This window comes from Acartia tonsa, chromosome 3, assembly GCF_053477335.1.
Source record: "Acartia tonsa isolate MP-2025a chromosome 3, ASM5347733v1, whole genome shotgun sequence".
NCBI lineage: Eukaryota > Metazoa > Arthropoda > Copepoda > Calanoida > Acartiidae > Acartia > Acartia tonsa.
This window is the reverse complement of record NC_137262.1, coordinates 9,269,026-9,296,052: the sequence shown is the minus strand read 5'-3', so window position 1 is coordinate 9,296,052 and position 27,027 is coordinate 9,269,026. Positions and strand designations below refer to the sequence as shown.

Genomic DNA, 27,027 nt, shown 5'->3' with positions numbered 1-27,027 from the left:
CCGCACATAGTGAGTTTAGAGATTATGCTCAGTTGTCCTAACAAAGAAAAGGAATACGTAAAAACTAAAAAGAAAATTATGAAACTTTAAGAATCAGGTTTATTTATTTTGAAGAATGACCGACAGATAGACGGCCAAAAAACGAATAGACTAGAGTCACATGTGTCGTAGTAACCTTCGGTGTAAATTTCAGCTGTCTATATTCAATAGTAGCAGAGAAAATGGCATTTCCCCCATAGCACTATAGTATGAAAAAAAAAATTATGGAGCAGCTTCGCTGCTAAAAAAAGTATTTTACTTCTGTTCGTAATGCATTGGTATTTACAATGTACAGCTGTTGATAGGAAACAATTTTAGCACAAAACTTTTATGACCATTTGGGAGATGGAAATAAAGTAAGTTTCCCAATGGAACAACTTTACATTTCTTTTCGCATCAACAAATTAGAGAGAGATGTAGTTTACAGGGGCGTCCAAGCTTTTTTTTTTGGGGGGGGTAAAAAAATTTAGGGGGGGGGGGGGTAATTCGTGTTTGGGGGGGGTAAAATGGCGCTTGAAGCGCGCCGAAATTTTTTTTTACCCCCCCCAAAATTTTTACCCCGGGGGTAAAATTTGATCGGGGGGGGTAATTACCCCCCCTAAAGTCTGTTGGGGGGGTAAATACTCCCCCCAAACCTGTTGGGGGGGGTAATTACCCCCCCCAAACTAATTTACCCCGGGGGTAAAATTTTTGGGGGGGGTAATTTAATTATGTAAAAAAAGCACCTACCTAATCTATTAAGTTAATAAGTACTATCCTATAACATAAAGTAGTAAGTAAGGTTTATTTGACTATAGCTTCAGATTTCATTACTTTTAATACTGAGTTCTCCTTTTTAGGAAAGCTTCACATAGATCCCATGATGGTTCCACACTATTATAGGTCAATCCTTTGAGTGGTTTTAGGCAATTTTTCTCCTCCCTTTTTACCCTTTAGAAAACACGAGTTCTTAGATGCTAAGGGCGCCACTACTATTCAAATATATAGTAGTATCTCATTCTTTAGAACATAAAAATACAATAATTAACTCACTAACCAATGAACCAATATGATTATACTTTAAAGTGAAGCGTCTTATAGGTCCTGGTAAGTTTTATAACTAGTTTTGAGACACCCTGACATCCTCCCAAAAGAAATCGCCTATAGAAATTCTTTTTCATTATTTAATGAAATATTTAATTTAGTTAGGTATCTATTTTATGGAATCTTCAGTGCTTTACAATTACATCATAGATCCCCCCCAAAAAAAAAAATTTTCAGTAAAATTTTTTTTTTAAGAACATTCAATTTGGGGGGGGTAAATACCCCCCCCAAAAAATTTTTTTTAAAGAACATTTATTTTGGGGGGGGGGGGGTAATTACCCCCCCAAAATGGTTTGGGGGGGGGTAAATACCCCCCCCAAATCGTTGGGGGTGCCTACGGCACCCCCAAGGTAGGGGTAATTTTTTTTGGGGGGGGGGTATTGTTCAAAAAATTTTGGGGGTGCCTACGGCACCCCCAAAATCGTTTGGGGGTGCCAAATGGCCCATTACCCCCCCCCCTTGGACGCCTATGGTAGTTTAGTTTACTTCTTTCTTTTCTTCTTTAAACTAAATAACCAGAATAATAAAACTCATATTCGTGAAGGTGGTATTCAAATAAGCAGTTTATCGTAATCACTGTTTATTTAGTCATAGAATAACATGGTCTCAAATGATTCCAAATTGACTAATTCGGAGAGAAATGCAATAACATTTTTTAACGGCGGCGGAAAACGGCGGTCAACGATAATTTTTAAAGTAACTTTAGCCCTATAGTAGCTTAAATCCGAAGTTAGCGCAATTTTGGTCAAGGGGTTCTCGAGTAACCCCCCCCCCCTCTTCCTGCCCAAAAAATTCTTATTCACATCCTCCTTTTGGACAATATTCTACTAATTAAAAGTCTTGTTTATGTAAACTTGTTCATTAGTTGCGCTATATTAACTATATTGACCTACCCTAGCCTGTTTTTCCAATTACATAACAATGAGAGATGATTATAAAAGAATAAAATTCAAATATTTTATTTATTGTTTCAGAAATAAATAATAACAATGCTTGATAGAAATTAATTACAATTGTGAAAAATAATAATTTCATAAAAAATTTACTAATTGTTTAAGATAGATAGGTAATAATAATTAAAAACATATTTTTTATGTTTTTCATTTAAATACGCAGTATGGACATCTTACAATGGTTCCAGGACAAACGAAGGAGTCCCAAACGTCGGAGTAGACAAACGCAGGAGTGTTAAAATATTAATTTAAGTAAGTATTTCTATACAGGTTATGTTAGGTTAAGATATGAATATACAAATAAGACCCCGCAGGGGTTAGGCATTTAAAAACCTAAAATATGGTTAAAATAGGTTAGGTTAGGTTAAGTGCCCACTCCTGCGTTTGTCCACTCCGACGTTTGGGACTACTGTGTTTGTCCTAGGAACTTTATGAATTTTATGAAAACTTTAAAGAAATTAATGATGTAAGTATAGTAAAATCTAACCCATATTAAAACATAAATTGTTTAAAAAGCTACAATCATATATATAGACAGATGGAAGGGAGGGTACTAATTTATCTTTTACTAGCGGCTACGCCCCTAGAGGCCTCTAGTGGAATTTAAATGTTTTTTTTTTTAATTTTAAATATCTAATTTGAGAAATAATTTGTCTATAATAATCAGCTGTTAAATTCATGTCTCTACGCAGCGCCACTACGCTAGCGACACTCTGCGAGGGAATATTTAATTTTTTTTCGATTTTATTGTGATTTCTCTTGGGAGGGCGGTGGTACCCTCCCCCAAAATAGTTATAATCCTTTCCGGGACCTATGAGAAGCTACCCTGTTAAGGAGAACCCGCTCGGTACAGCGGTTAGCGAGATCCTTCGGCACAGACACACAGACTAACACACATCCTTTTACTTTATTATAAGGATTAATCTATCACTACATGTAACAATTAGTGCCACTAAACTAGTTAACTGTAAAGGAAAAATATAATGACTGATTATTCTCAATCCAAAGGCAACTGTGAGTATCCAGGGGAAGGCATCACACTTGCAAATTTGGGCAGCTGAAGCAAGCTTGATCTGAAAAATAAGTTTAGGTTTCAGCAAAATTTTACACAAATAGTGGCTACGCACCTAGTATCTAGGGACTCTGAAGAACAGAGAGTGGCTAGAAAAATAGCTTAAAATCATCCAAAAGTTTAAATAAATTGCCTAAAACCATCACAGGACATATATAAAGCTTACCTAAAATAGAGAACCTAATCGATTTTGTATGTATTGAGATCTTTAGCTTCAGACAAAAACCCTAACTACTTAATGAAATAGGATATAAAAAATTTATATATTGGGTGTACACCTAGCTTTTATAGGGGATTGTTGTCTAAGGGCCATATCACTAAGGGTAGGAAGGGAGGGGATAACCTACCTCTTTCCCTTTCCAATAGATAGCCCAAAACCTGTCAAAGTTGAATAACAGCTTCACTGTACTTAAAAGTCCAGTGATTTCTAAGATCTTTAGCTTATAGTTCAAAGTTGAAATAGCTTTTTTCACTCATTCTATAGGTAGTTATAACCCTGATTAATAGTCATTTGTAGGTCATTGATTTATTAAATTATACATTCTTCTTCTACATAATATTGTTGATTAACATATTTTCTCCAGGGATCTAAAGGGATAAGACAATAGCCGATAAATTGGTGTACATCTCCTCTCCATGATGATACACAAAATTACTCGTTCTAGTTTATAATAAGTGCTTGAAACGTTTGGACACTTAACTTTATGAAGCAACCAATCAAAAATTTAATAAAAGTCCCCAAAGTTGTTAGGCCAACGATTAAGAAAAAGTTATAATAAAACTTTGGAGACTAGTGTAATAAACAGCCCAGTGTCCTTGTGTATATTCTCCCTTGATATTAAGAATAGATAAATAATGTTGTCTAATATGTTTTTCCATATGTTGCATGCTTAGATGTAGGAATAGATATTTTTCTAATCGTATTAAAGGCAGATTTCCGCGGATAGTCAAATGAAAAACTATAAGATTAATTCTAGCATTGTTATCACTGGGGGGGCCGAAAGCCCGGACTAACAAAACTGGTATAAATATTATGATTTTTATTTCATTTTTATGAAAATTGTCTATAATAAGCTAAGATTCATGAAGTATGGCTTAGAACCAATTCTAATCCAGCGTATATTTAATCAGTTTGAAAGCCACATGTAATCTTATTGTATTTAGAATTATCATGGATATATGTATAGTTTGACTAAATTTTGTATTTAGTCTCTTGTTTAGTTTTCAAAATGCCAAAAGGTTTAAAAGGTCGATTAAAAAAAGACTTCAAAACTTTGGCTTTAATCCAGATTTTTCCAACACTATAATTACTTATTCCTCAAACTGTGAAGATAGGACAAAAATACCAATAATTAGAATACTATGCGCCATAGTAATTTATCAACACCATTTCTATATCTATCTTCTTTTTTCATCAATATGTTTTTGTTTGTGTCTACTTTTTGTACTATTTGTTCTTTCTGAACTATGTATTTTATATAAAGAGAGGGGTAGGTTTCTGGTAAAATCCGTAAAGGTTATGTGTTATACCTAAGGAAAAAACAGAAGCAGAACGATAAAAATTTATGTTAACTTTAAAAAAAAAAAAAATTTTGTCTTTAGTTCTTTCAATAAGAAATACACATATTTAGTGAATATTATCGTTCTACTACTATTTTTAAGCCTTAAAACACACACCTTTACGGATTCTACCAGAAACCTACCCCTCTCTTTATTGAGACTTGTAATTTTTAAAGTAAATACATTAATCAAAGCAGCAATTTTGAATTTGAATTTGCCCAAAAATTGTATGTCTATAAGAATTGTTAAATATGGTTTTACTAGGGGTGTAAAAACTCGAAATCACAAATTAGGCATGTTTTAGACAATTTATGACTTTTTCGGTTTCTCAGAATTAAATAGAAACATGTTTTTTTTTGTTTTCTTCGTGCCATACTGAAACCAACTCATACTACTAAAATAAACAGATAAATAGAAGATGACAAAATCACAATTCCGGCCACATAACGTTACGAACCAACGGATAGACAGGGTAAATTTTTGAGTAGCTTCGCTACTAAAAATTAAATTTTAACCTGCAAAGCATCATCCAAATAGGAAGAGAGATACCACCAGAAACTTGGACTCCAGGACTGGACAGGAACCAACCCAGCGGCCATACCCACTGAAATATTACAAATACATTAATTTAAAATCACAATTTCCTTACAAACTTGATCTCTAAACAAATTTAAAATCCAAAAAAAATTGGTTTAAATTCGTTGTCTAAATAATAAAATATATTGATAAATATTATGAAACTTAGTGGAAATAAACCTTCAAATATCTTAAATCAATCTTTCCTCGCTTTCCCTTTCACTATGTAGGAGGCACCAATCGATATATAATTACTTGGGATATTGCACCAGATTTTCATGTACTCTGATAAAAGTAATACTCGCATCTGGCTAAAATAACGATACTATCATCCACCTTCTTTATCCCTTCTCCTCCCCTCCTAATGGATGAACGAACTGGCCAATAAATGAGGTCCATCTTAGCAAGCTTAATCAACGATAAATTTTGCCCTGTCAATATATCCACGTATATCCTATATCCACTCAGGCAGCCAACTTTTTAATCAAAGTTTTACTCGGCAAGACTTGAATTCAGGATATTGCAAAGAACATCACGGAATTCAAGAAATTTATACACTTAATTCTTAAATATGAAATTTCAGGAAAATAAATCGGTTGTTTACATTCAGTGTTAATTACTAAATTTTTTAATAACGTTTTCTTATTAACAACTTTTAATGAATTTTGATGGATTGATGATTCTTTAAGTGTTGTGTTCAAACGTTTCTAATCATAATTGTAATCTACAGAAGAGATAATTTTGTGTATCATCATTAAGGATGTACATAAGTAAATCTTAAATATATATCATACATAGACTTAGATATTTTTTGATTGGTACTGTAAAAAATACACTACATTATGTATATATTTATTATAATGATAGAGAAAATGATATCTTTTTAGCATTTCAAAGACCCCTATAATTATGATAAAATCCAATCCTTTCAAGTATAAATCATAAGAATAGTTTTTTCTCGCATCGTATTATAAACAGTTTTCCGCGGATATAGAATGTACAATTATAAGATTAAAACCAGTTTTTTTTGCCCGTTCCTTCGGCACCTTGGTTTTAATCTTATGATTGTACATTTTTATATTCGTAGAAAGCTGGATATAATACGATGCTAGACATAGTTTTTTCGTATGGATGAGAACCGGTTCCTATCCACCGGATTCGAATGAATACGAGAAATATCCTTATATTCTATTTCGATGCATTAAAGATAGTCTTTGTATGAACTGTGAACATTTCATCAATGATGCATAACATTGTGTACATGAAAATGATATTATCAATGTCATTTACAAAATAAGGATATTATCCCAAAATATTGTTAATGAAAAGTTGTTTATATTATAGTTTGATTTAGAAACTTTATGATAAAAATATAAAAAAAATCAACCACGCAAAGCCCCCACTATGGTGCATAAAATTACTATTACTCGATTTATATTAAAATTAAGTAATTTAAGTCATGGGGAAAGACATTATTTTTTGGGTTTAGGCCATTTTAGAGGTAACTTGCCTCCTCCCTCTCTTAATTTTTGGGGTTAAACTTGTTATGAGTCGAGGGTTTTAAAATCTAATATATTTTCACAATTTTGGGTATTTCTATGCCATCTCTAATTTTTTGTGTGTGGTGCTGCGCCAACTACCCTTTCAGGATGACTTTATTTTCCTCACTCGCCGTTCCCTTTAAGTTGAAGTTCTTAAAAAGCTTTCTTTATAAAAAAAAACGTGCTAGTTACTATGCTAAGCCGCTAGATTAAACAATGATAAAAATAGATATTTTGTTTCCAATGTTAATATAAAATTCTAAACTAATGTCCTTTGTATTGAATATTTAAAATCTTTGCATCGAATAACAGGTGAGTTTTTCTGTTCAACCTTTTAAAAGTTTTACATTAAAGGTGCACTCTAGTGTTTCATTTTGGTGTGAATTCACCTTCGCATAATGATTTATATTTGCACAATAAACAAAATTAAGGGTATTTAATCTGAAAGGGAGGGGACATAAACTTTTTATTGCATTATATCAGTCCACAAAGTTTTATTGAAAAGTTCTTCTTCAATGGGTAAATAACTTTGGGGAATTTTTTTGATTTGTTGGTTCATTAAGTTGAGTGTTCAAACGTTTTAAATACTAATTGTAATCTACAAAAGTGGTAATTTTGGTTATCATCATTGGGGATGTACATTAATTTATCCACCATTGTCTTATCCCTTTAGATTCCTGGTATTTAATGATGAGAGATCAGCTGAAATAAATTTCCTATTCGAGCCCTAGTTTCCTAAAGTGTACAGCAGATAACCCAATTATTGCAGACCCTATTTTCAGCGACTCCGGTCAAATGGAAAAGCGATTTAATGTATAAACGATTTATACATTATACATTCAAAAATTTTAATTTTTTTTTTTTGAAGTTTGAAGCTTTTTTAGCTAGTAGCAAATATTGAGATAGGACGCGGAAGCTACGCACACTTTCGGAAACTAAATTCAGTTCATCTGATGAGAGATAAGCAAAGGGGAAATGGTCAGGAAGGAAGAGAGGGGACAATGGGCAATTTATTCAATTTAAGAGTTTTCGCTGTGAAAGGCCATGAAAACCAGATTTATCCAGAAAATTTGAAGAAAATTATAAAGTGGTAATGGTTATCTAAATTAGAAAACTCTAAATGAGAAAGAGTTCTAAGAAAAAAAACCCATCTACCTATAAATTAGATTACCAGTACATCACAATGAAGTAAACATTCTGTAATTATTCACTAGAAAAATCGATCTTAAAACTTTTACATCCCTTCTCTTATAATAATAACTTCCACCAAAATTCAAGACAACACGAAGGGTTCTTAGATTGTGTATTACACAAATATCACAGTAGAGTTTCTAGACATCAAATGACATTTTCTTGGGAAAAAAATATTTGTTAGAACCAGCAGAAATTATTTATACTACCTATCTAGGTAAATTTCTTGTCTGCTAGAAATTGTATTAACTGTCTGTTTTTTTTATTTTTGTCTTCTAGATTCATAACAAATTCCGCGGCAATTGTGCACTAGTACCCAAAGTCCCTAAATTCAGTCTAAATACTTCACGAACACTTTAAGCTGGTACCCAAGGTTTGAGACACTAAAATATTGAATATTCGATCCATTGTCCCCTCCCTTTCTTTCTGGGAAGTGGTAGCTCGTTATGTTATAAATGTAAAAGATTTAATAATGTAAAACAAGTGCGAAAATAATGAACACCTTTCATTTTATGCAGAAAAAGAATTTTAATTTGTTTAGAAGAGTTTTTTATTAGATGCTTTTAATCTTTAGGGCAGGCAGGATTTATCTTTGAGTTGTAGGCTGCAAAGGGTAAGTATACAAGATGGCAAGAACCCATGGTAGTCAGGGATATCAAGGGACAGGATAATGAAAGATAATTTGATGTAAATCCCCAATGATGATACACAAAATAACCCCTTTTATAAATTACAATTAGTGGTTGAAGCATTTTGACACACAAGGGGGGGGGGGGGGGGAAGTTTGTACAGCTATAGGAAATGAAAATTCGGTACCAAATTTTGCCCTGGCCGTTTGGGCTTGTTTTTATAGTTATCAACCTAATTCTTTTTGTAAGCTCTCTTATATGATTGGATCTACCTGTAAAATTTTGTAAATTGAATTTTGGGACTTTCCCTCTAGGAGCTAGTGGGGTAAAAGACTCCCCGAAACACTAAAATTTTAAGTTATGAGCTTATTTTGAAAGATATCAAGCTGATTTTTTAAATGGAACCTTTTATTACATAGATGAGTTGATTAGCCACCCCATATTTCATTTTTGCACTTTACTTCTAGGGGCTTTTGGAGTAAAACAACCCCCCCAAATACAAAATTTATAAGTTTTGAGCTTATATGCCCCTAGAGGTAAGGTGCAAAAATGAAATATGGGATGGCTAATCAACTCATTTATGCAATAAAAGCTTCCATTTAAAAAATCAGCTCGATATCTTTAAAAATAAGCTCATAACTTAAAATTTTAGTGTTTGGGGGGGTCTTTTGCACCACTAGCCCCTAGAAGGAAAGTCCCAAAATTCAATTTTCAAAGTTTTACAGGTAGATCCAATCATATAAGAGAGTTTACAAAAAGAATTAGGTTGATAACTATAAAAACAAGCCCAAACGGCCAGGCCAAAATTTGATACTGAATTTTCATTTCCTATAACTGTACAAACTTCCCCCCCCCCCCCCCCCTTAAATAAACCAACCAAACATAATTCAATAAAAGTCCCCAAAGTTGGTAAGCCAATGTATAAGAAAACGTTATTATAAAACTTTGGGGACTAGTGTAATAAACAGCTATTGTCCCCCCCCCCCCCCTGCATGATAGCACTAGAATTTAAGAAGCTAGTATGGAAATGACATTTTTTTACAAACATGAAATCAATAATATATGAAGTATGGGTTTTGGTGTGTCCGTTTACATTTCGCTAAAATTAAACTGATTGGGTTATCTATTTCAGAGAAGCTTTGTCTCTCTATTTAATAAATTAGAGATACCTCTAGAATATAGAGTTGCCGTTCATAATATGTAATGTTTATTCATATGTAGTTAGTTAGTTATGTATCTTAAGCTTTAAATACCTTAAAAAGTTTACTAAGTAAAAATTATTAAAAAAGCTAGGCTCAAAATCAGACATTCAAATTAACGAGTAAGAATACTTGTAGAGTGTTAAAATTGTTTCACAAGGACAAACTAATAATAAAGACTAAAATCTTCCAAGGAATCATCATAAATAACTATTTCACATTTGTGTAACCTTTTTTATTTAAAACTTTTAGAAAGTAATATAATCTTGTTCAATATATTGTGGTATAGGATAAATAAACTTGAGTAACATTTTTACCAAGATAAAAGAACTTTATAATGGGCTTTTTTATTACTTTCTATCAGCAAATATTGTTCCTTGTCTTACATTATCTTGTGTGATGTGCAAAAAAGAAGAAAATATAAACTTTTTTTCTTGCTATTGTAACTGAAATATTAAGTAGTTTTAACAAAAATGTACCTACAGAAAACACAAAAATTTTGTTTCAGAAAAGGAATGTTTTATCTCAATTAGAACTATTTTACATAAGACTTTTTTCCTTGACCAAAAATAAGCTACTTAAAATTTGCAGTCATGAAAAAAAAACTAGTAGGTATAATATTGTACATTAATGCGTAGAAATTTTTTTTTCTCTGTAAATCATAAGATTATTATAATGGTAGAAAAGAGAGAGGCAAAAGCACAACATAAAATATCCTCCATGATCTAATATGAAATGAATTTTTGTTAATTAAATAATTAACTATAGAGTCGGATAGCTAATTCCGCAAAAAAACGTGAACTAACCTCAGCTGGCAAAGTGAAGACAGGTTCCTCCCAGAAACTCCATACAGTCATCATTGTTACTAATCCTAAATGTCTTACTTTCAAAATATGTACATTCACAATAAGATTAAATTTCAACTACTTTTAGTTATTGAAGGATTAATCTAATAAATCTAGATATCCCATTAGGTATCAACTAATATGTTATTAGGAAAATATGGTATGAAAGGGGGAGTATATTTATTGGACAAATTAGAAAATAATGGAAATTGTGAAATCAACCTACAAAACAAGAAAGGCGAAAAAATAATAGTCAGAAAAAAGTGAGACATAAGGGTAGCTTTCCTATTAAAAAAAATTACCTAAAATTGCATTAAGAGTGATTTTAATTGCTGACGAAGCCTTATCTGAAGAGGTCTTCCTGGCAGTTTTGTACAGCTCTAATCTTTCTGTCAACTGAAAAAAAAACAAAGCTGTATTGAATTGATAACAAAATATTTCTTTGTAACTTGTAGCTTTTAACTTTTTAAGAACCACTAGTTAAAAAAATTATGATAATAATTAAAATTCCTAATTTCAGTGCATCAGAAAGTCTCTGGTTAAAGGAAGCCTGCAAGAAATACCACGCTTTAACTGCTGAAAGACTGCCACAAGTAGACCAAATACCCCAAATTTGAAGCCTTCAGCTTCTATAACAAAAAAGTTCTAGGCATTTTAAAATGACATTTTATGTACAATGAAAATTTTGAAAGAATTGCAATGCTCATGTTGAAAACTTTGAAATTAAACTACGTGGCCTAGAAACAAAATTATAAGCTTATTTTTGTCATAAATTTAGGTTTCCAGTAACTAATTATATTTTTACAATAAAAATACCCATTTTCATAGTCAAAATCATTAAAAAAAATTAGGTTTTACTTGCGTTGTACCGAATGTACTGTAGCCAATCAGAAGGCTGAATCAGCTTAACAACCAATCACAGCTAAGCTTGTATTAGTTTACCCCTTTGTTTCCGCTATGATTTTCGTTTAAAAATGCAATCTAAATCGAATTTTTTTCATAGATTTTGACTATGAAATGTATTTGTTTTTATTGTAAAAATGTTACAGGCAATCTAAGTTTCTGACAAAGATAAGGTTATAATTTTGTGTCTAGGCGACGTAATTTAATATTGTTAATTCTTTTATGAGCATTGGAAATCTTTCAAAAATTCCTTTGTACATAAAATGCTATTTTGAAATGCCTAGAACTTTTTTGTTATTGAAGCTAAAGGCTTTAAATTTCGGGTATTGGGTCTTCTTGTGGCAGTCTTTCAGCAGTTAAAGCGTGTTATTTCTTGCAGGCGTCCTTTAAGGACTTAAAAATGTGAATTAAATGGTTATGGGTCAATTTTTAAAATTATACCTACATATTTTTGTGCTTAGAATACAAAACTTTCATTCAGGAAATAGAATTGGCTTATATGCTTTATTCTTGTTATTGCGTAACTTAACCCTAATAAATTCTTGATAATATTTTAACTTTGTCCTACTTTTCTAGTAATATTGAGGTGTTTTAGTAAGTATTAACTTTTGCCAACAATTTCTGTGAATTAGGGTTGGGCCAGTTATTCGGTTTGGCCGGATATCCGGCCCTTTTCGATATCCGGCCGGTTACCGGATATTGAAACTATCCGGAAACAGGATATCCGGCTGATTTTTACTGCCGGGTTTCCGGCCGGATATCCGGTAATTTGCCGGATATCGAGCGTTGGCCAGATATCCGGCCGGATACCGGATATTAAAACTATCTTGATACCGGTTATCCGGTATCCGACCAAAAAAGTATCCGGCCCAACCCTACTGTGAATTTGAGAGTGTGAGAGGAAACTAAATAATTGTCAATTTTGGATGGAGATCACAGGATAGTCAAGTACCACACAAATATTAAAAATATTAGGTATGCACCAAATAAATATATTATGGAATAAAGATTTGGAAAAGTTATTTATCGCATCGTATTAAAGACAGCTCTCCACGGATATTAAAATAAAAAAAATTAATTAAGTGTGTTAGCCCCAAGAGGACCATGGTTCGGGAAAACAAACTGGTTTTTATATTTATTTTATTTTAGTTTTCGTGGAAAATCGCCTGTAATATGATGCTATACATGATTTTTTAGAATGGCTGAGAACTGGTTATACTCCTACGGATATTAATAAGATTCCAAGACATACTGAAAAATATGCTTTAAATCATTCAATTACTTTTTGTTAATACTAGCGACTCCTCCCCTTGCCTCTAAAGGCTCTATATTGGAAGGAATATGGAGGGCAGAAAATAGCCTAAAACCATATCCGGACTCTTTATAAAAATGTAATAGCCTAAAACCATCTATGGATCTATAAGAAGCTTCCATATAAAGGAAGACCACATCGGTTCAGCGGTTAGCAAGATCCTACCCTACAAACAAAAAAGGTTACTATTTTATATAATAGGATACACAAAATGAACAATAAATGAATTAAAGCAAAATGCCTAACATTAGCTGAGCCAAAATTCATTGATTATAAGTCATAAAATTGTTTTTAATTGATATTAATTTCTTAAAAACTTCTTTTTAGCGTCTAAATCAACCTAATCTTTCGAATACTTTTAATAAAGAGCAAACTAACTTTTTAATATTAAAAAATCTAATAGAAATCAGTGGGAAAAAAATCTTCTTCTTCTAAAAAAAAGTTAATTATAAGAAGGTTGAGTGTACGATGATATTCTGAATCTTAAATAGAATATTATTCAATACATGTACTTTAGCATGTGTACAGTACATGCAATACAAGTTATAGATTATATGTACATATATAACCTCATTATTTAAGTTCATAAATTACTAGGAAAAAAATATCTAAACTCTGAAAGACAAACATAAAGATAAATTAGTAATTAACATAAATTCCTAGATTGTTTATAAATCTATCAGGGTAATAGGTAATAGGGATTGTTTTGCCCAGGCTATAAAGAACAAAATTTGTTAGACTATATATGCCCTGCAAGTAGTAAAGTTATTAAGTCTAAAGATCTATAGGCAAAGACTTGAACTTCAATAAAGCCAAATTAAACTTGTGGTGTGGCTTTATGCTATTTTTACGACTCCCCTGCCCTTTCCCTTAGAGACAAAGGTCAAAGCAGCTAGTATTGTAAATATTAAGGATCATTAGCCTTAAATCACTACCCCATGGAATTTTATAATTGAGAAAGGAATTGTAATAACTGCAAAATAGTTGCCAAAAAGTTATTCAATTTTTTTAAATAGATGCATCTTATGTATATATTTGAATTTAATTTAGAAACTTGGAGAAAATTCATCTGACATTTTAAACAGAAAAACTTAGTTTAGGAACAGTTATAAGCAGAGTTGTGGATCCGGATCCGGATCCTTGGACTCAAAAAAATGCGGAAAAAATGGAAAAATCTACCTAAATTTATATAAAATAGTCACTTACAAAGACATTCTCGTGATGAGAGCCAATCTTTAAGGTTTAGGTTCAGACTTAAAAATTAAAAGTATTTTTGACTTCGAGATTAAGGAACAAATATTTTTTGAAAAATTTGGTGATTTCATTTTTATTGTCAAGGATCCGGAGTCGGATCCGGATCCGCACTGACCAAATTTGGAGGATCCGGATCCGCATACAATCAATGCGGATCCACAACACTGGTTATAAGACATAAATGTTTTAATTATTTTTTCATTTCATAAACAAGTAATCTACCTACATCAAATTAACTTTCAAAAACTTAAATTGGTACTTGCTTACATGTGGTAGACTGGAGCACCGAAAACCCCCCCCCCCCGCTTAGTTTTGACAAAAATCAAAAATAAGGGGGGGGTAGTTTTTTAATGTCTGGAAAATGGCAAGGAGGAAAAGTGCAGGGAAAGGCAAAGACTTTTTGTTCAAAACCCCCCCCTTAATTTTGAAGAAAATCAAAAATAAGGGGGGGGTAGTTTTTTCACTGTACATTACGCCAGAAAGTTGAGTGAGGTAAATCAAGTAAATCTAGTATACCAGAAGGGAAACCTTATTACAGGGATATTCATGTTTTGGGGCATAATTTCCTTATTACTGGATTTACTTGATTTACCTCACTCAACTTTCTGGCGTGTTGTACAGTGAAAAAACTACCCCCCCCTTATTTTTGATTTTCATCAAAATTAAGGGGGGGGGTTAAAAACTACCCCCCCCTTATTTTTGATTTTTGTCAAAACTAAGCGGGGGGTTAAAAAACTACCCCCCCCTTATTTTTGATTTTTGTCAAAACTAAGCGGGGGGGGGGGGTTTTCGGTGCTCCGGTCTTCACATGTAAGCAAGCACCCTTAAATTAAGTATTAGAAGAAGAAAGTTTTATTTATGAAACAAAATTATTTGATAAACAAATTATTATTCTAATTAGTTTTACTTACTAATAAATGATGAAAGGAAGATTTATGTAAGAGATTATATTATATCATGTTGAAAATTATCAAGTATATTCAAATTCATAAACTTTACATCAAGTTAGGATCAAAGGTTTTTTATATTTTTTGTCAAATACTAAGTACATTTTCAGAATTACTTAATAGAAGTTTTTTCATACCTATTGGTAATTACAGAATTCTTAAAAAATAACCAGTGGAAGTTTTTTTATTGAAATCGGATGAAAAAAATATGAGTAAGATGAAAAATATAACGTTTCGCTTGAAATTTGATTAGTATTTAATTCCATGTGACGATACAAGTTAAATGGTAAAAAAATAAGAGTTGCAGCACTAGAAATTTGCTTTGTTGTTTTCAAAGTCAAAAAAAGAGACGCAACCAGTGAAAATCATAATTTTTACTGCTGTAGGAAGGTGGTTTTCGGCCGGATTGACAAATATACATATATTGCTGTTTATTCACAAATTCAAAGGGGGACGTAACTGAAGACTTTTTGATGCAGGGGGGGGGGGGGGTTTTCTCCGGAACCACTTGATGAACCGTGCAGATTTTTTGGACTTAAGCTTTTATGGGTATGAACATCTTATGGTTTCAATCTCAACCCCCTACCCTCACCCCCTAGCCCCCCGGGGCTCAAAACCCCCCTGAAAATGAACCTAACCTTAATTTTCTCAGAAACCATTTGACCAATAGAGATGATTTCTTAAACTTAAGCTTTTATGCTTATAAATTACCTTTTAGACTAGAAGTTACCCTCCTGCTGCCAACCCCTAGCCCTCCGGGGCTCAAAAAAACCCTAGAAATGAACCTAACCTTAATTATCTCTTATACCATTTGATCAATAATGATGATTACTTAAACTTAAGCTTTTATGCTTATAAACTGACTTTTAGTTTAGAAGTTACCCTCCTGCCGCCAACCCCTAGCCTCCGGGGCTCAAATTAACCATAAAAATGAACCCAACCTTAATTTTGTCAGAAACCATTTGATCAATAGAGATGATTTCTTAAACTTAAGCTTTTATGCTAATAAACTGACTTTTAATTTAGAAGTCACCCCCCTGCCGCCAACCCCTAGCCCTCCAGGGCTCAAATTAACCCTCAAAATGAACCTAACCTTAATTTTCTCAGAAACCATTGGATCAATAGAGATGATATCTTAAACTTAAGATTTTATTCTTATTAACAAACTTTTAGATTAGAAGTCACCCCCTGCTACCAACCCCTGGCCCTCTGGGGCTCAAAAACCCTTGAAATGAACCTAACCTTAATTATCTCATAAATCATTTAATCAATAGAGGTGATTTCTTAAACTTAAGTTTATATGCTTATAACATAGACTGACATTTAGTTTAGAAGTTACCTCCTTGCCACCAACCCCTAGCCCTCTGGGGCTCAAATTAACCCCAAAAATGAACCTAACCTTAATTTTCTCAGAAACCATTGGATCAATAGAGATGATTTCTTAAACTTAAGTTTATATGCTTATATAATGACTTTTAGGTTAGAAGTTACCCCCTTGCCCCTAACCCCTAGCCCTCTGGGGCTCATATTAACCCGAAAAATGAACCTAACTTTAATTATCTCATAAACCATTTAATCAATAGAGATGATTTCTTAAACTTAAGTTTATATGCTTATAAACTGACTTTTAGTTTAGAAGTTACCCCTTTGCCCCCAACCCCTAGCCCTCTGGGGCTCAAATTAACTCCAAAAATGAACCTAACCTTAATTTTCTCAGAAACCATTGCATCAATAGAGATTTCTTAAACTTAAGCTTTTATGCTTATAAACTAACTTTTAGTTTAGAAGTCACCCCCCTGTCAACACCCCTAGCCCTCCGGGACTCTAAACCCCCCTAAAAATGAACCTAACCTTAATTTTCTCAGAAACCATTAGACCAATAAAGATGATTTCTTATATTTAAGCATATAAACTAACATTTAGATTAGAAGTCACCTCCCTGCCAACAACCCCTAGCCCTCCGGGGCTCAAAAAAAACCTAGAAATGAACCTAACCTTAATTTTCTCAGAAACCATTTGATCAATAGAGATGATTTCTAGGACTTATGCCTACTTATTCCCCCCTGCCCCAAACCCCTAGCTCCCCATGGCTCAAAAGCCCCCTAAAAATTAGCCTAACCTTCATAGAAACAATTTGATGTATAGTGCAGATTTATTTGACTATAGCTTCTATGGTTGTAAAATAAATATTAAATAACGGATGACAACGTCCAGAGAAGCTTTTAAATGATACCTAAGGATCAACAAAAAGTGACATTAAGTTAAAAGTCAGCATGTTTTAAATGGACATTAGGACTTTTTGTTAATGATTATAGAGTAGCTACACTTTGAAAATCGTACCTAAATGCTAAAGAAATCATCATGCAAAGCTTATATAAACCTGAACATCTTATGGTTTCAATATCAACCCCCTACCACCACCCCCTAGCCCCCCGGGGCTCTAAACCCCCCTAAAAATGAACCTAACCTTAATTTTCTCAGAAACCATTAGACCAATAAAGATGATTTCTTATATTTAAGCATATAAACTAACATTTAGATTAGAAGTCACCTCCCTGCCAACAACCCCTAGCCCTCCGGGGCTCAAAAAAAACCTAGAAATGAACCTAACCTTAATTTTCTCAGAAACCATTTGATCAATAGAGATGATTTCTAGGACTTATGCCTACTTATTCCCCCCTGCCCCAAACCCCTAGCTCCCCATGGCTCAAAAGCCCCCTAAAAATTAGCCTAACCTTCATAGAAACAATTTGATGTATAGTGCAGATTTATTTGACTATAGCTTCTATGGTTGTAAAATAAATATTAAATAACGGATGACAACGTCCAGAGAAGCTTTTAAATGATACCTAAGGATCAACAAAAAGTGACATTAAGTTAAAAGTCAGCATGTTTTAAATGGACATTAGGGCTTTTTGTTAATGATTATAGAGTAGCTACACTTTGAAAATCGTACCTAAATGCTAAAGAAATCATCATGCAAAGCTTAAAATGAATAGGACAGATATAATATGTCAAAACTAACGAAAAAAAGGCTAACCCTCACAGACCATATCTGCATATTTAAAAAAATTTACTAGAAATTTGAGTTTAAGAAGGTACATTTTTTAGGGGGGTTTTGAGCCAAGGGGGGCTATGGGGTCGGCGTCCTATGAACTAAAAGTTAGTTTATAACCATATATCTGCCAAACAAAAAAATTTTTTATGCACATAAAAGCTTTAGTCCAAAATATCTGAACTTTTAATAATGTGGTAACTTATAAAATAAAAGTTAGTTTATAAGCAAAAAAAGCTTAAGTTTGAAAAATCATCTCTGTTAATTAAATGGTTTCTGAGAAAATTAAGGTTAGGTTCATTTTTAGTCTTTTTTTGAGCCCTGGAGGGTTAGGGTTTGGGGGCAGGGGAGTGACTTCTGAACTAAAAATTATTTTATAAGCATAAAACCATAAGTTTAAGAAATCATCTCTATTGATCAAATCGTTTCTGAGAAAATTAAGGTTAGGTTCATTTTTGGGGTTAATTTGAGCCCCGGGGGGCTAGGTGTTAGCAGCAAGGGGATGACTTCTAAAATAAAAATTAGTTTATAAGCATGATAGCTTAAGTTTAAGAAATCATCTCTATTGATCAAATGGTTTCTGAGAAAATTAAGGTTAGGTTCATTTTTGGGGTTGTTTGAGCCCCAGAGGGCTAGCAATTGGTGATAGGGGGGGGGGGTGACTTTTAAACTAGAAGTTAGTTTATAAGCATAAAAGCTCAAGTCTAAGAAATCATCTCTATTGATCAAATAGTTTCTGAGAAAATTAAGGTTAGGTTCATTTTTAGGGTTTTTTTGAGCCCCGGAGGGCTAGGGGTTGTCGGCAGGTGGTTGACTTCTAAACTAAAAGTTAGTTTATAAGCATGATAGCTTTAATTTAAGAAATCATCTCTATTGATCAAATGGTTTCTGAGAAAATTAAGGTTAAGTTCATTTTTGGAGTTGATTAAAGCCCCGTAGGGCTAGCGGTTGGTGATAGGGGGGTGACTTCTAAACTAGAAGTTAGTTTATAAGCATAAAAGCCCAAGTTTAAGAAATCATCTCTATTGATCAAATAGTTTCTGAGAAAATTAAGGTTAGGTTCATTTTTAGGGTTTTTTTAGCCCCGGAGGGCTAGGGGTTGGCGGCAGGGGAGTGACTTCTAAACTAAATGTTAGTTTATAAGTATAAAAGCTTAAGTTTAAGAAATCATCTCAATTGGTTAAATCGTTTCTGAGAAAATTAAGGTTAGGTTCATTTTTGGGGTTAATTTGAGCCCCGGAGGGCTAAGAGTTGGCAGCAGGAAGGTAACTTCTAAACTAAAAGTCAGTTTATAAGCATAAAAACTTAAGTTCAAGGAATCATCTCTATTGATCAAATGGTTTAAGAGATAATTAAGGTTAGGTTCATTTCTAGGTTTTTTTTTGAGCCCCGGAGGGCTAGGGGTTGTTGGCAGGGAGGTGACTTCTAATCTAAATGTTAGTTTATATGCTTAAATATAAGAAATCATCTTTATTGGTCTAATGGTTTCTGAGAAAATTAAGGTTAGGTTCATTTTTAGGGGGGTTTAGAGCCCCGGGGGGCTAGGGGGTGGTGGTAGGGGGTTGATATTGAAACCATAAGATGTTCATACCCATAAAAGCCTAAGTCCAAATAATCTGCACGGTTCATCAAGTGGTTCCGGAGAAAACCTCCCCCCCTGCATCAAAAAGTCTTCAGTTACGTCCCCCTTTTACGACAAAGCAACTGCCATACAATAATGTCATAGTGCGGTATCTCTTTGTTAAATCCTAATTAGTCTGAGTTCAGTATCAACCATATTTTTTTGTAATCCTTATCTTGTACAGTACAACTTTAAGAAAAACTATTTCTTTATTTACAATTTAGCAGAAGCAGGGGGGGGGGAGGGAGGGGGGCAGAGTAGTTTGAAGAATAATTAAACTTAATTCTTACTTGTTTATCAACCCACATGAACACAAGAGAGTTTAACATTGTCAAACTTAAATAAATATTATGCAGGTTCATACACAAGTTAGAAGGTGGGGGAGAGTTAGGCAGATAAGAATTATTTCTATGTGGGTAGGCAGGGGGAAATTATACTTGGATTTTCAGATTTATTCATATACAGAAATATTAACACTTTGTAGATTGATCAATACAGAGAATTTATAGTAATCCTATATTTCACTATCATGCCATATTTATTTGGTAATAAACGGTGTTTCATTGTTAAATTCTAACAGATCATCATTTAGATTTTTAATAGGTATAAAAACATGCTACTTTACTGAATACTTTTATATCTGATTATTTCTATTTCTAGGTATCTATTTTATATCTATCATAAACCATGATATTGACTCCAATAAAAAACAGACCATTTTAGAAGATATTTACAAATTATAATTTTTCTAAATATCTACGTGAAAAAGGCTTTATTTCCTCTAAACTCTCCTATCAGCTACGAGGTTAATTGAGATTGGAAGGCAAGGTAACCCCTGATTCGCCTATGGTGTTATCTCATCCCTATACAAAAGTACCCACCCAAAAATAAACAGATTTGTTTGTGTATATCTTTCATAGAACTATCCCTGTATTGATATTAAACTGGTATGATCGATGTAGACCAAAAATTGTCCAAACAAAATTTATGTGTAAAGTTTGTAGAACTGAACTATCCTCTAAGAATTTGTATACAATAAAGAGTTGCTACAAATATCTATGATATATTGTCCTGTTTGGTCATATTGACCTATTTTAACACCCTTTTTGGGGTTCTTATTTAAGTTCAAAATGAGGTTGATTTTTAAACAAAATCTGCATTTATTGGGATAAGTTTTAAGTTAAGTCATAGGTTATTTAGGATAAAGGTTTATTCTTTGCATATTATTTTAAAGAAGACCTAATTTTCAATTTTTGTTTTAAAATGATTAACTGAGGAAATTTTAATATCTACTTCATTGATCTTTATCATATTTTTTCTTCATACCTAATCAATGTAATGGGAAATTATATTGAACTAGGCTGAAGCAAATTCTTTTAGAATTCTTGAGATATTATAGATCATCAGGATGAAGTATAATATTTGAACAAATGGAACAGGCAAGCAAGTCTAACAACAATATTTCTCACACAAAATCTATAAAATATTAAGAAACTTTAACTATTTTTCTTTTGACAAGGATGTTAACGTTTTATGTTTTTATGAAGATCTAATATATAATAAGTAAAAGACAATGTGATTGTTATAAAACAAGGTTGACAACATCCATAAAAGCGAAGCTCTAAGGCGGTAGGACAAACAAACATTAATTCTTGTAGTGTCAGAAATCATTTATCAGTAGGTAAAGGGTGAGCAAAAAAATGCGTACCTTTTTAAAATTCAAATTGTGCGGCTTGTGTTAATAGTAGAAAAATGTTATGCATGCCGTTAGGACCGGTATAAAGTCTATTTTCTGGATATATAAACACGATTTCTGTGCTACGCATAGTTTATGAGCTACGTGGTAAAATATCCCAACTGACTTAAAACTTGACTTGCGAGTAAATCGTTAAAGATTAAAGTAAAGGGTGTGAAAAAAATACGTACCTTTTTAAAATTCAAATTGCGTGGCTTGTGTTAATAGTTGAAAAACGTTATGCATACCGTTAGAACCGCTATGAACTCTATTTTTAAAAAATATGGATCATGGAAAGAAAACAAAGTCATTCCTAAATTAGGACAGAAGTCACCTTCCTAGGAAGGACATAAGTAGCCTTCCTTAAGTGAGAATTTGTTAGATGAAGGGCATAACATGCCTCCCTGAACAAAGATTTTGCAAGATTGAGGACATAAGTAGCCTCCCTTCACCTCACAAACCCTAGCTTTTTGATCCTTCACATAGCAAAATCTTGCATAAAATTGGTTTTTGGTCCATCACATAGCAAAATATTGGAAAACTTAGCTTTTCTGTCCTTCACATAGCTAATTCTTGCAAAACATAGCAAATTCTTGCAAAACATAGCAAATTCTTGCAAAACATAGCAAATTCTTACAAAACATAGCAAATTCTTGCAAAACATAGCAAATTCTTACAAAACATAGCAAATTCTTGCAAAACATAGCAAATTCTTACAAAACATAGCAAATTCTTAGAAAACTTAGCTTTTCTGTCCTTCACATAGCAAATTCTTGCAAAACATAGCAAATTCTTGCAAAACATAGCAAATTCTTGGAAAACTTAGCTTTTTTGTCCTTCACATAGCAAATTCTTGCAAAACATAGCAAATTCTTGCAAAACTTAGCTTTTCTGTCCTTCACATAGCTAATTCTTGAAAACATAGCAAATTCTTGCAAAACATAGCAAATTCTTGTAAAACATAGCAAATTCTTGCAAAACATAGCAAATTCTTGCAAAACATAGCAAATTCTTAGAAAACTTAGCTTTTTTGTCCTTCACATAGCAAATTCTTGCAAAACATAGCAAATTCTTGGAAAACTTAGCTTTTCTGTACTTCACATAGCTAATTCTTGCAAAACATAGCAAATTCTTACAAAACAGCAAATTCTAACAAAACATAGCAATTTCTTGCAAAACATAGCAAATTCTTACAAAACACAGCAAATTCTTGCAAAACATAGCAAATTCTTACAAAACATAGCAAATTCTTACAAAACATAGCAAATTCTTGCAAAACATAGCAAATTGTTGCAAAACATGGCAAATTCTTAGAAAACTTAGCCTTACTGTCCTTCACATAGCTAATTCTAGCAAAACATAGCAAAATCTTACAAAACATTGCAAATTCTTACAAAACATAGCAAATTCTTGCAAAACATAGCAAATTCTTACAAAACATAGCAAATTCTTGGAAAACTTAGCTTTTCTGTCCTTCACATAGCTAATTCTTGCAAAACATAGCAAATTCTTACAAAACATAGCAAATTCTTACAAAACATAGCAAATTCTTGCAAAACATTCTAAGTCCAAAAATTTTTTGACACTTAGAATATTTTCGACCTGGTGTCCTCTCAGTAGGTACGCTTGGTGTCACCTGGGTATTTTTTCTTCAAAAATTTGACTAAGTGTCAAAATATTTTTGGAATTTACTAAGGATTCGAACCATTTCCCAAATCTTACAGTCGATACCAAGGACACCAGGTCACCATATCTCAAGAACCGGTGGTCGGATCGCGCTGAAAATTTGTTTTTGAGTTTGGGACCCCAATTGCAAGAATTTGCTATGTTTTGTAAGAATTTGCTATGTTTTGCAAGAATTTGCTATGTTTTGTAAGAATTTGCAATGTTTTGCAAGAATTTGCTATGTTTTGCTAGAATTAGCTATGTGAAGGACAGAAAGGCTAAGTTTTCTAAGAATTTGCCATGTTTTGCAACAATTTGCTATGTTTTGCAAGAATTTGCTATGTTTTGCAAAAATTAGCTATGTGAAGGACAGAAAAGCTAAGTTTTCCAAGAATTTGCTATGTTTTGTAAGAATTTGCTATGTTTTGCATGAATTTGCTATGTTTTGTAAGAATTTGCTATGTTTTGCAAGAATTTGCTATGTTTTGTAAGAATTTGCTATGTTTTGTAAGAATTTGCTATGTTTTGTAAGAATTTGCTATGTTTTGCAAGAATTAGCTATGTGAAGGACAGAAAAGCTAAGTTTTCCAAGAATTTGCTATGTTTTGCAAGAATTTGCTATGTTTTGTAAGAATTTGCAATGTTTTGCAAGAATTTGCTATGTTTTGTAAGAATTTGCTATGTTTTGCAAGAATTTGCTATGTTTTGTAAGAATTTGCTATGTTTTGCAAGAATTTGCTATGTTTTGTAAGAATTTGCAATGTTTTGCAAGAATTTGCTATGTTTTGTAAGAATTTGCTATGTTTTGCAAGAATTAGCTATGTGAAGGACAGAAAAGCTAAGTTTTCCAAGAATTTGCTATGTTTTGTAAGAATTTGCTATGTTTTGCAAGAATTTGCTATGTTTTGTAAGAATTTGCTATGTTTTGCAAGAATTTGCTATGTTTTGTAAGAATTTGCTATGTTTTGCAAGAATTAGCTATGTGAAGGACAGAAAAGCTAAGTTTTCCAAGAATTTGCTATGTTTTGCAAGAATTAGCTATGTGAAGGACAGAAAAGCTAAGTTTTCCAAGAATTTGCTATGTTTTGCAAGAATTTGCTATGTTTTCCAAGATGAAGGACATAAGCAGCCTTCCTAAAGTAAGAATTTGTCAGACAAAGGACATAAGTCACCTCCCTTAAGTTAGATTTTGTTAGATAAAGGACATAAGTAGCCTTCCTTAGATCAATTTCCAGTGACTTCTGTCCTAATTAGGAATGACTTTGTTTTCATTCCATGATCCAAAAATATATAATAACCATTCATATGCTATGTAAAATTTATAAGCTATGTGGTAGAATGTCCCAACTAAATTAAAACACAACAGATTCATTTTTCAAGTTTTCTCACATTTTTCAATATAGCTCAATAACTACAAATAGCACATAAATAGTACTTATATTTCCAAAAAATAGAGTATATGACAGTTCTAACGATATGAAAAACATTTTTCTACTATTAACACAAGCTGAGCAGTTTGAAATTTAAAATGTACACGTTTTTGCACACCCTATACTTTAATCTTTTATGATTTACTTGCAAGTCAAGTATTAAGTCAGATGGGACATTCTACCATGTAGCTCCTAGACTTTACGTAGCACATGAAACGTTTGTATATTTCCAGAAAATAGACATCATACCGGTTCTAACGGTATGCATAACGTTTTTCTACTACTAACATAAGCCGCGCAATTTTAATTTTAAAAAGGTACGTATTTTTTTTGTATACTTTAATTATTAATGATTTACTCGCAAGTCAGGTTTTAAGCCAGTTGGGGCATTTTAACACGTAGCTCCTAAACTATAGCACAGGATTCGTTTTTATATTTCTAAAAAATAGAGTTCATAACGGTTCTAACGATATGCATAACATTTTTCTACTATTAACACAAGACGCGCAATTTTAATTTTAAAAAGGTACGCATTTTTTTTTGCTCACTCTTTATATAAAAGTGTAAGTAAATTTGGTAAAAACTGCTGAAATACAAGATATTGTTTAAGGACATACTTACATTTTTAGGACTTGGTTATAGGAATGCTTCGCTTATAACATTGTACCTATTGTTGTCCTATATAGTTGCTACGCTTTCTAATTTGTACCTAACTACTATAGGAATCACCATGCAAAGTTTGAAATCGATAGGACAACTCTAACATGCCTAAATCAACGAAAAGAGTTATCCGTTCCGGACGGATCGACCGACCCTAATTATAGAAAAGCTGCGCATTTAAAAACTATATAACAGGTTAGAAGAAAGTGTCTTTCATTTGGTTTTAATAAAATCAAGAATTCAGATATCCAATTTTAATTTTAGGCTGTTTTTCGGCCCTCTGACTCTATCTTTGAAAACAGAGCTCCTAGATGCTAGAGCAATAGCGTTGGTAAAAATAGTTATTAGAAGCGTGGCTACTCTATAATTAAGTCATTGTCAGTCAGTACGACTTGGTCCGTCCGTATGTCAAGTTTTTTTAGATTCTACTATATCTGGATTTTCCTATTTTCTATTTTACTGCCCTTTCTATGCTGCGCTTCTTATGGACACGGTCATAATCATTTTGGTAGGGTTGGCAATCCGTTTCCGAATCCGCCCAATTTTTAGGAAATTTTGGAATCCAGAATCCGAAATACATTTTTTAATAGCGGATTCGGATTCTTAATTTTTAGGCTAAAATTAACGTCTTGAGTTTTTTTGGTCCGAATATATATTTTAATTTTTAACAAAGTCATTTTGGCCACTGTAGGGTCTAGAAATATGAAAAAACGCAAAAAAGCCTTTTAAAATATTGCTAGAATCCGGAATCCGTCAAAAAATAAGAATCCGGAATCCAAAGAGAATACGTTTTATTTTTGGACGGATTCTTGTAAGAATCCGAATCCGGTCCAAAATTAGACGGATTGCCAACCCTAATTTTTAGTTATACCTTATTAATTCTTCTTTCTGTTTTAGCATAAGCAGCAAACTCGTCCATCATTGATATTTTAGATAACTCCTTAAAAGATAAATGATTAAAAAACATATAATAACTGTACCAAAATTCTTATAAAAAAATATAAAATAATAAGATCTGAAACAATATGTATATTTTGATAAAAAAAAATATCAACATAAAATAAATAATTTAAAATATACCTTTTTTAAATCTCTGATTTCTTTGATAATTGCAATTTCTGAATCTGTTATTTGTGATGAAAAAGAGACTAAAACACAAATTTATATTAAAAATAATCAAAAAAAGTAAAATTATTTCCTAAGATGCACTATGAGACGAAAATCATGTTTGCTATTGGCAGACGTACATAGTTTGTTTCAAACTAGCGGTTTCGCCCCTAGAGGCTCTTAGGGGCACTTGAGGAGGGGGAAACCAATTTACCTAATTTAGATTTTTTAAAAAAATCTTTAGGGGAGGGGTGGGTGGGGTCATAACCCCCCCCCCCCAATCTTCATATTTATTTTAGTTTTAAAAACTTTTTTTGGGGGGAATTTTTTTTTCTAGGGGCGATTTCTCTTGGGATGGTGGTGGTACCCTCCTCCAAAATAATTATAAACCTTCCCGGAACCTATGAGAAGCTACCCTTTTAAGAAGAACCCGATCAGTTCAGCGGTTTGCGAGATCCTTCGGTACAAACGCGACAGACAAGACATCGTTCTACTTTGTATTATAGATAGTTGCTCCGACGTATTTTGTAACAATAAATTTAAAAATCATAATCTAATTTACCTAGATATTTAGTTAGTGGACTAATAATATAATTTAGAGAGGAGAGTAAAGCTCCCCACAACATTAGCAACATTTTTAATTCTCTGAA

At 32.6% G+C, this 27,027-nt stretch overlaps 1 protein-coding gene across 2 annotated transcripts; it reads right to left on the bottom strand.

Annotated features, from left to right (window-relative positions):
• Window positions 1–2,070: 2,070 nt before the first annotated feature.
• LOC145313243 (guided entry of tail-anchored proteins factor 1-like) lies at window positions 2,071–27,027 on the bottom strand. Of its 2 annotated transcripts, XR_013877287.1 has the most exons (8): window positions 26,940–27,027; window positions 26,351–26,418; window positions 26,142–26,210; window positions 10,991–11,084; window positions 10,650–10,714; window positions 5,223–5,311; window positions 3,010–3,148; window positions 2,071–2,167 (listed from the first exon to the last, which is right to left on the bottom strand). XR_013877287.1 is itself a non-coding variant. In XM_080152554.1 (7 exons), the coding sequence occupies exons 1-7, from the start codon at window positions 27,010–27,012 to the stop codon at window positions 3,073–3,075; spliced, it is 534 nt and encodes a 177-aa protein (XP_080008680.1). In that variant the 5' UTR covers window positions 27,013–27,027; the 3' UTR covers window positions 3,003–3,072. The 2 variants fall into 2 exon arrangements, 1 of the variants encoding a protein (XP_080008680.1); XM_080152554.1 differs by lacking the exon at window positions 2,071–2,167 and having other exon boundaries at window positions 3,003–3,148.

Bases quoted from the DNA above. Each gene is read 5' to 3' on its own strand.
- LOC145313243 (XM_080152554.1), bottom strand. From the start codon at position 27,012: ATGTTGCTAATGTTGTGGGGAGCTTTACTCTCCTCTCTAAATTATATT. The intron at 26,419-26,939 runs GTAAATTAGATT...TTTGTGTTTTAG, and splicing joins TCCACTAACTAAATATCTAG to TCTCTTTTTCATCACAAATA. The intron at 10,715-10,990 runs GTAATTTTTTTT...TAAGACATTTAG, and splicing joins CACTCTTAATGCAATTTTAG to GATTAGTAACAATGATGACT.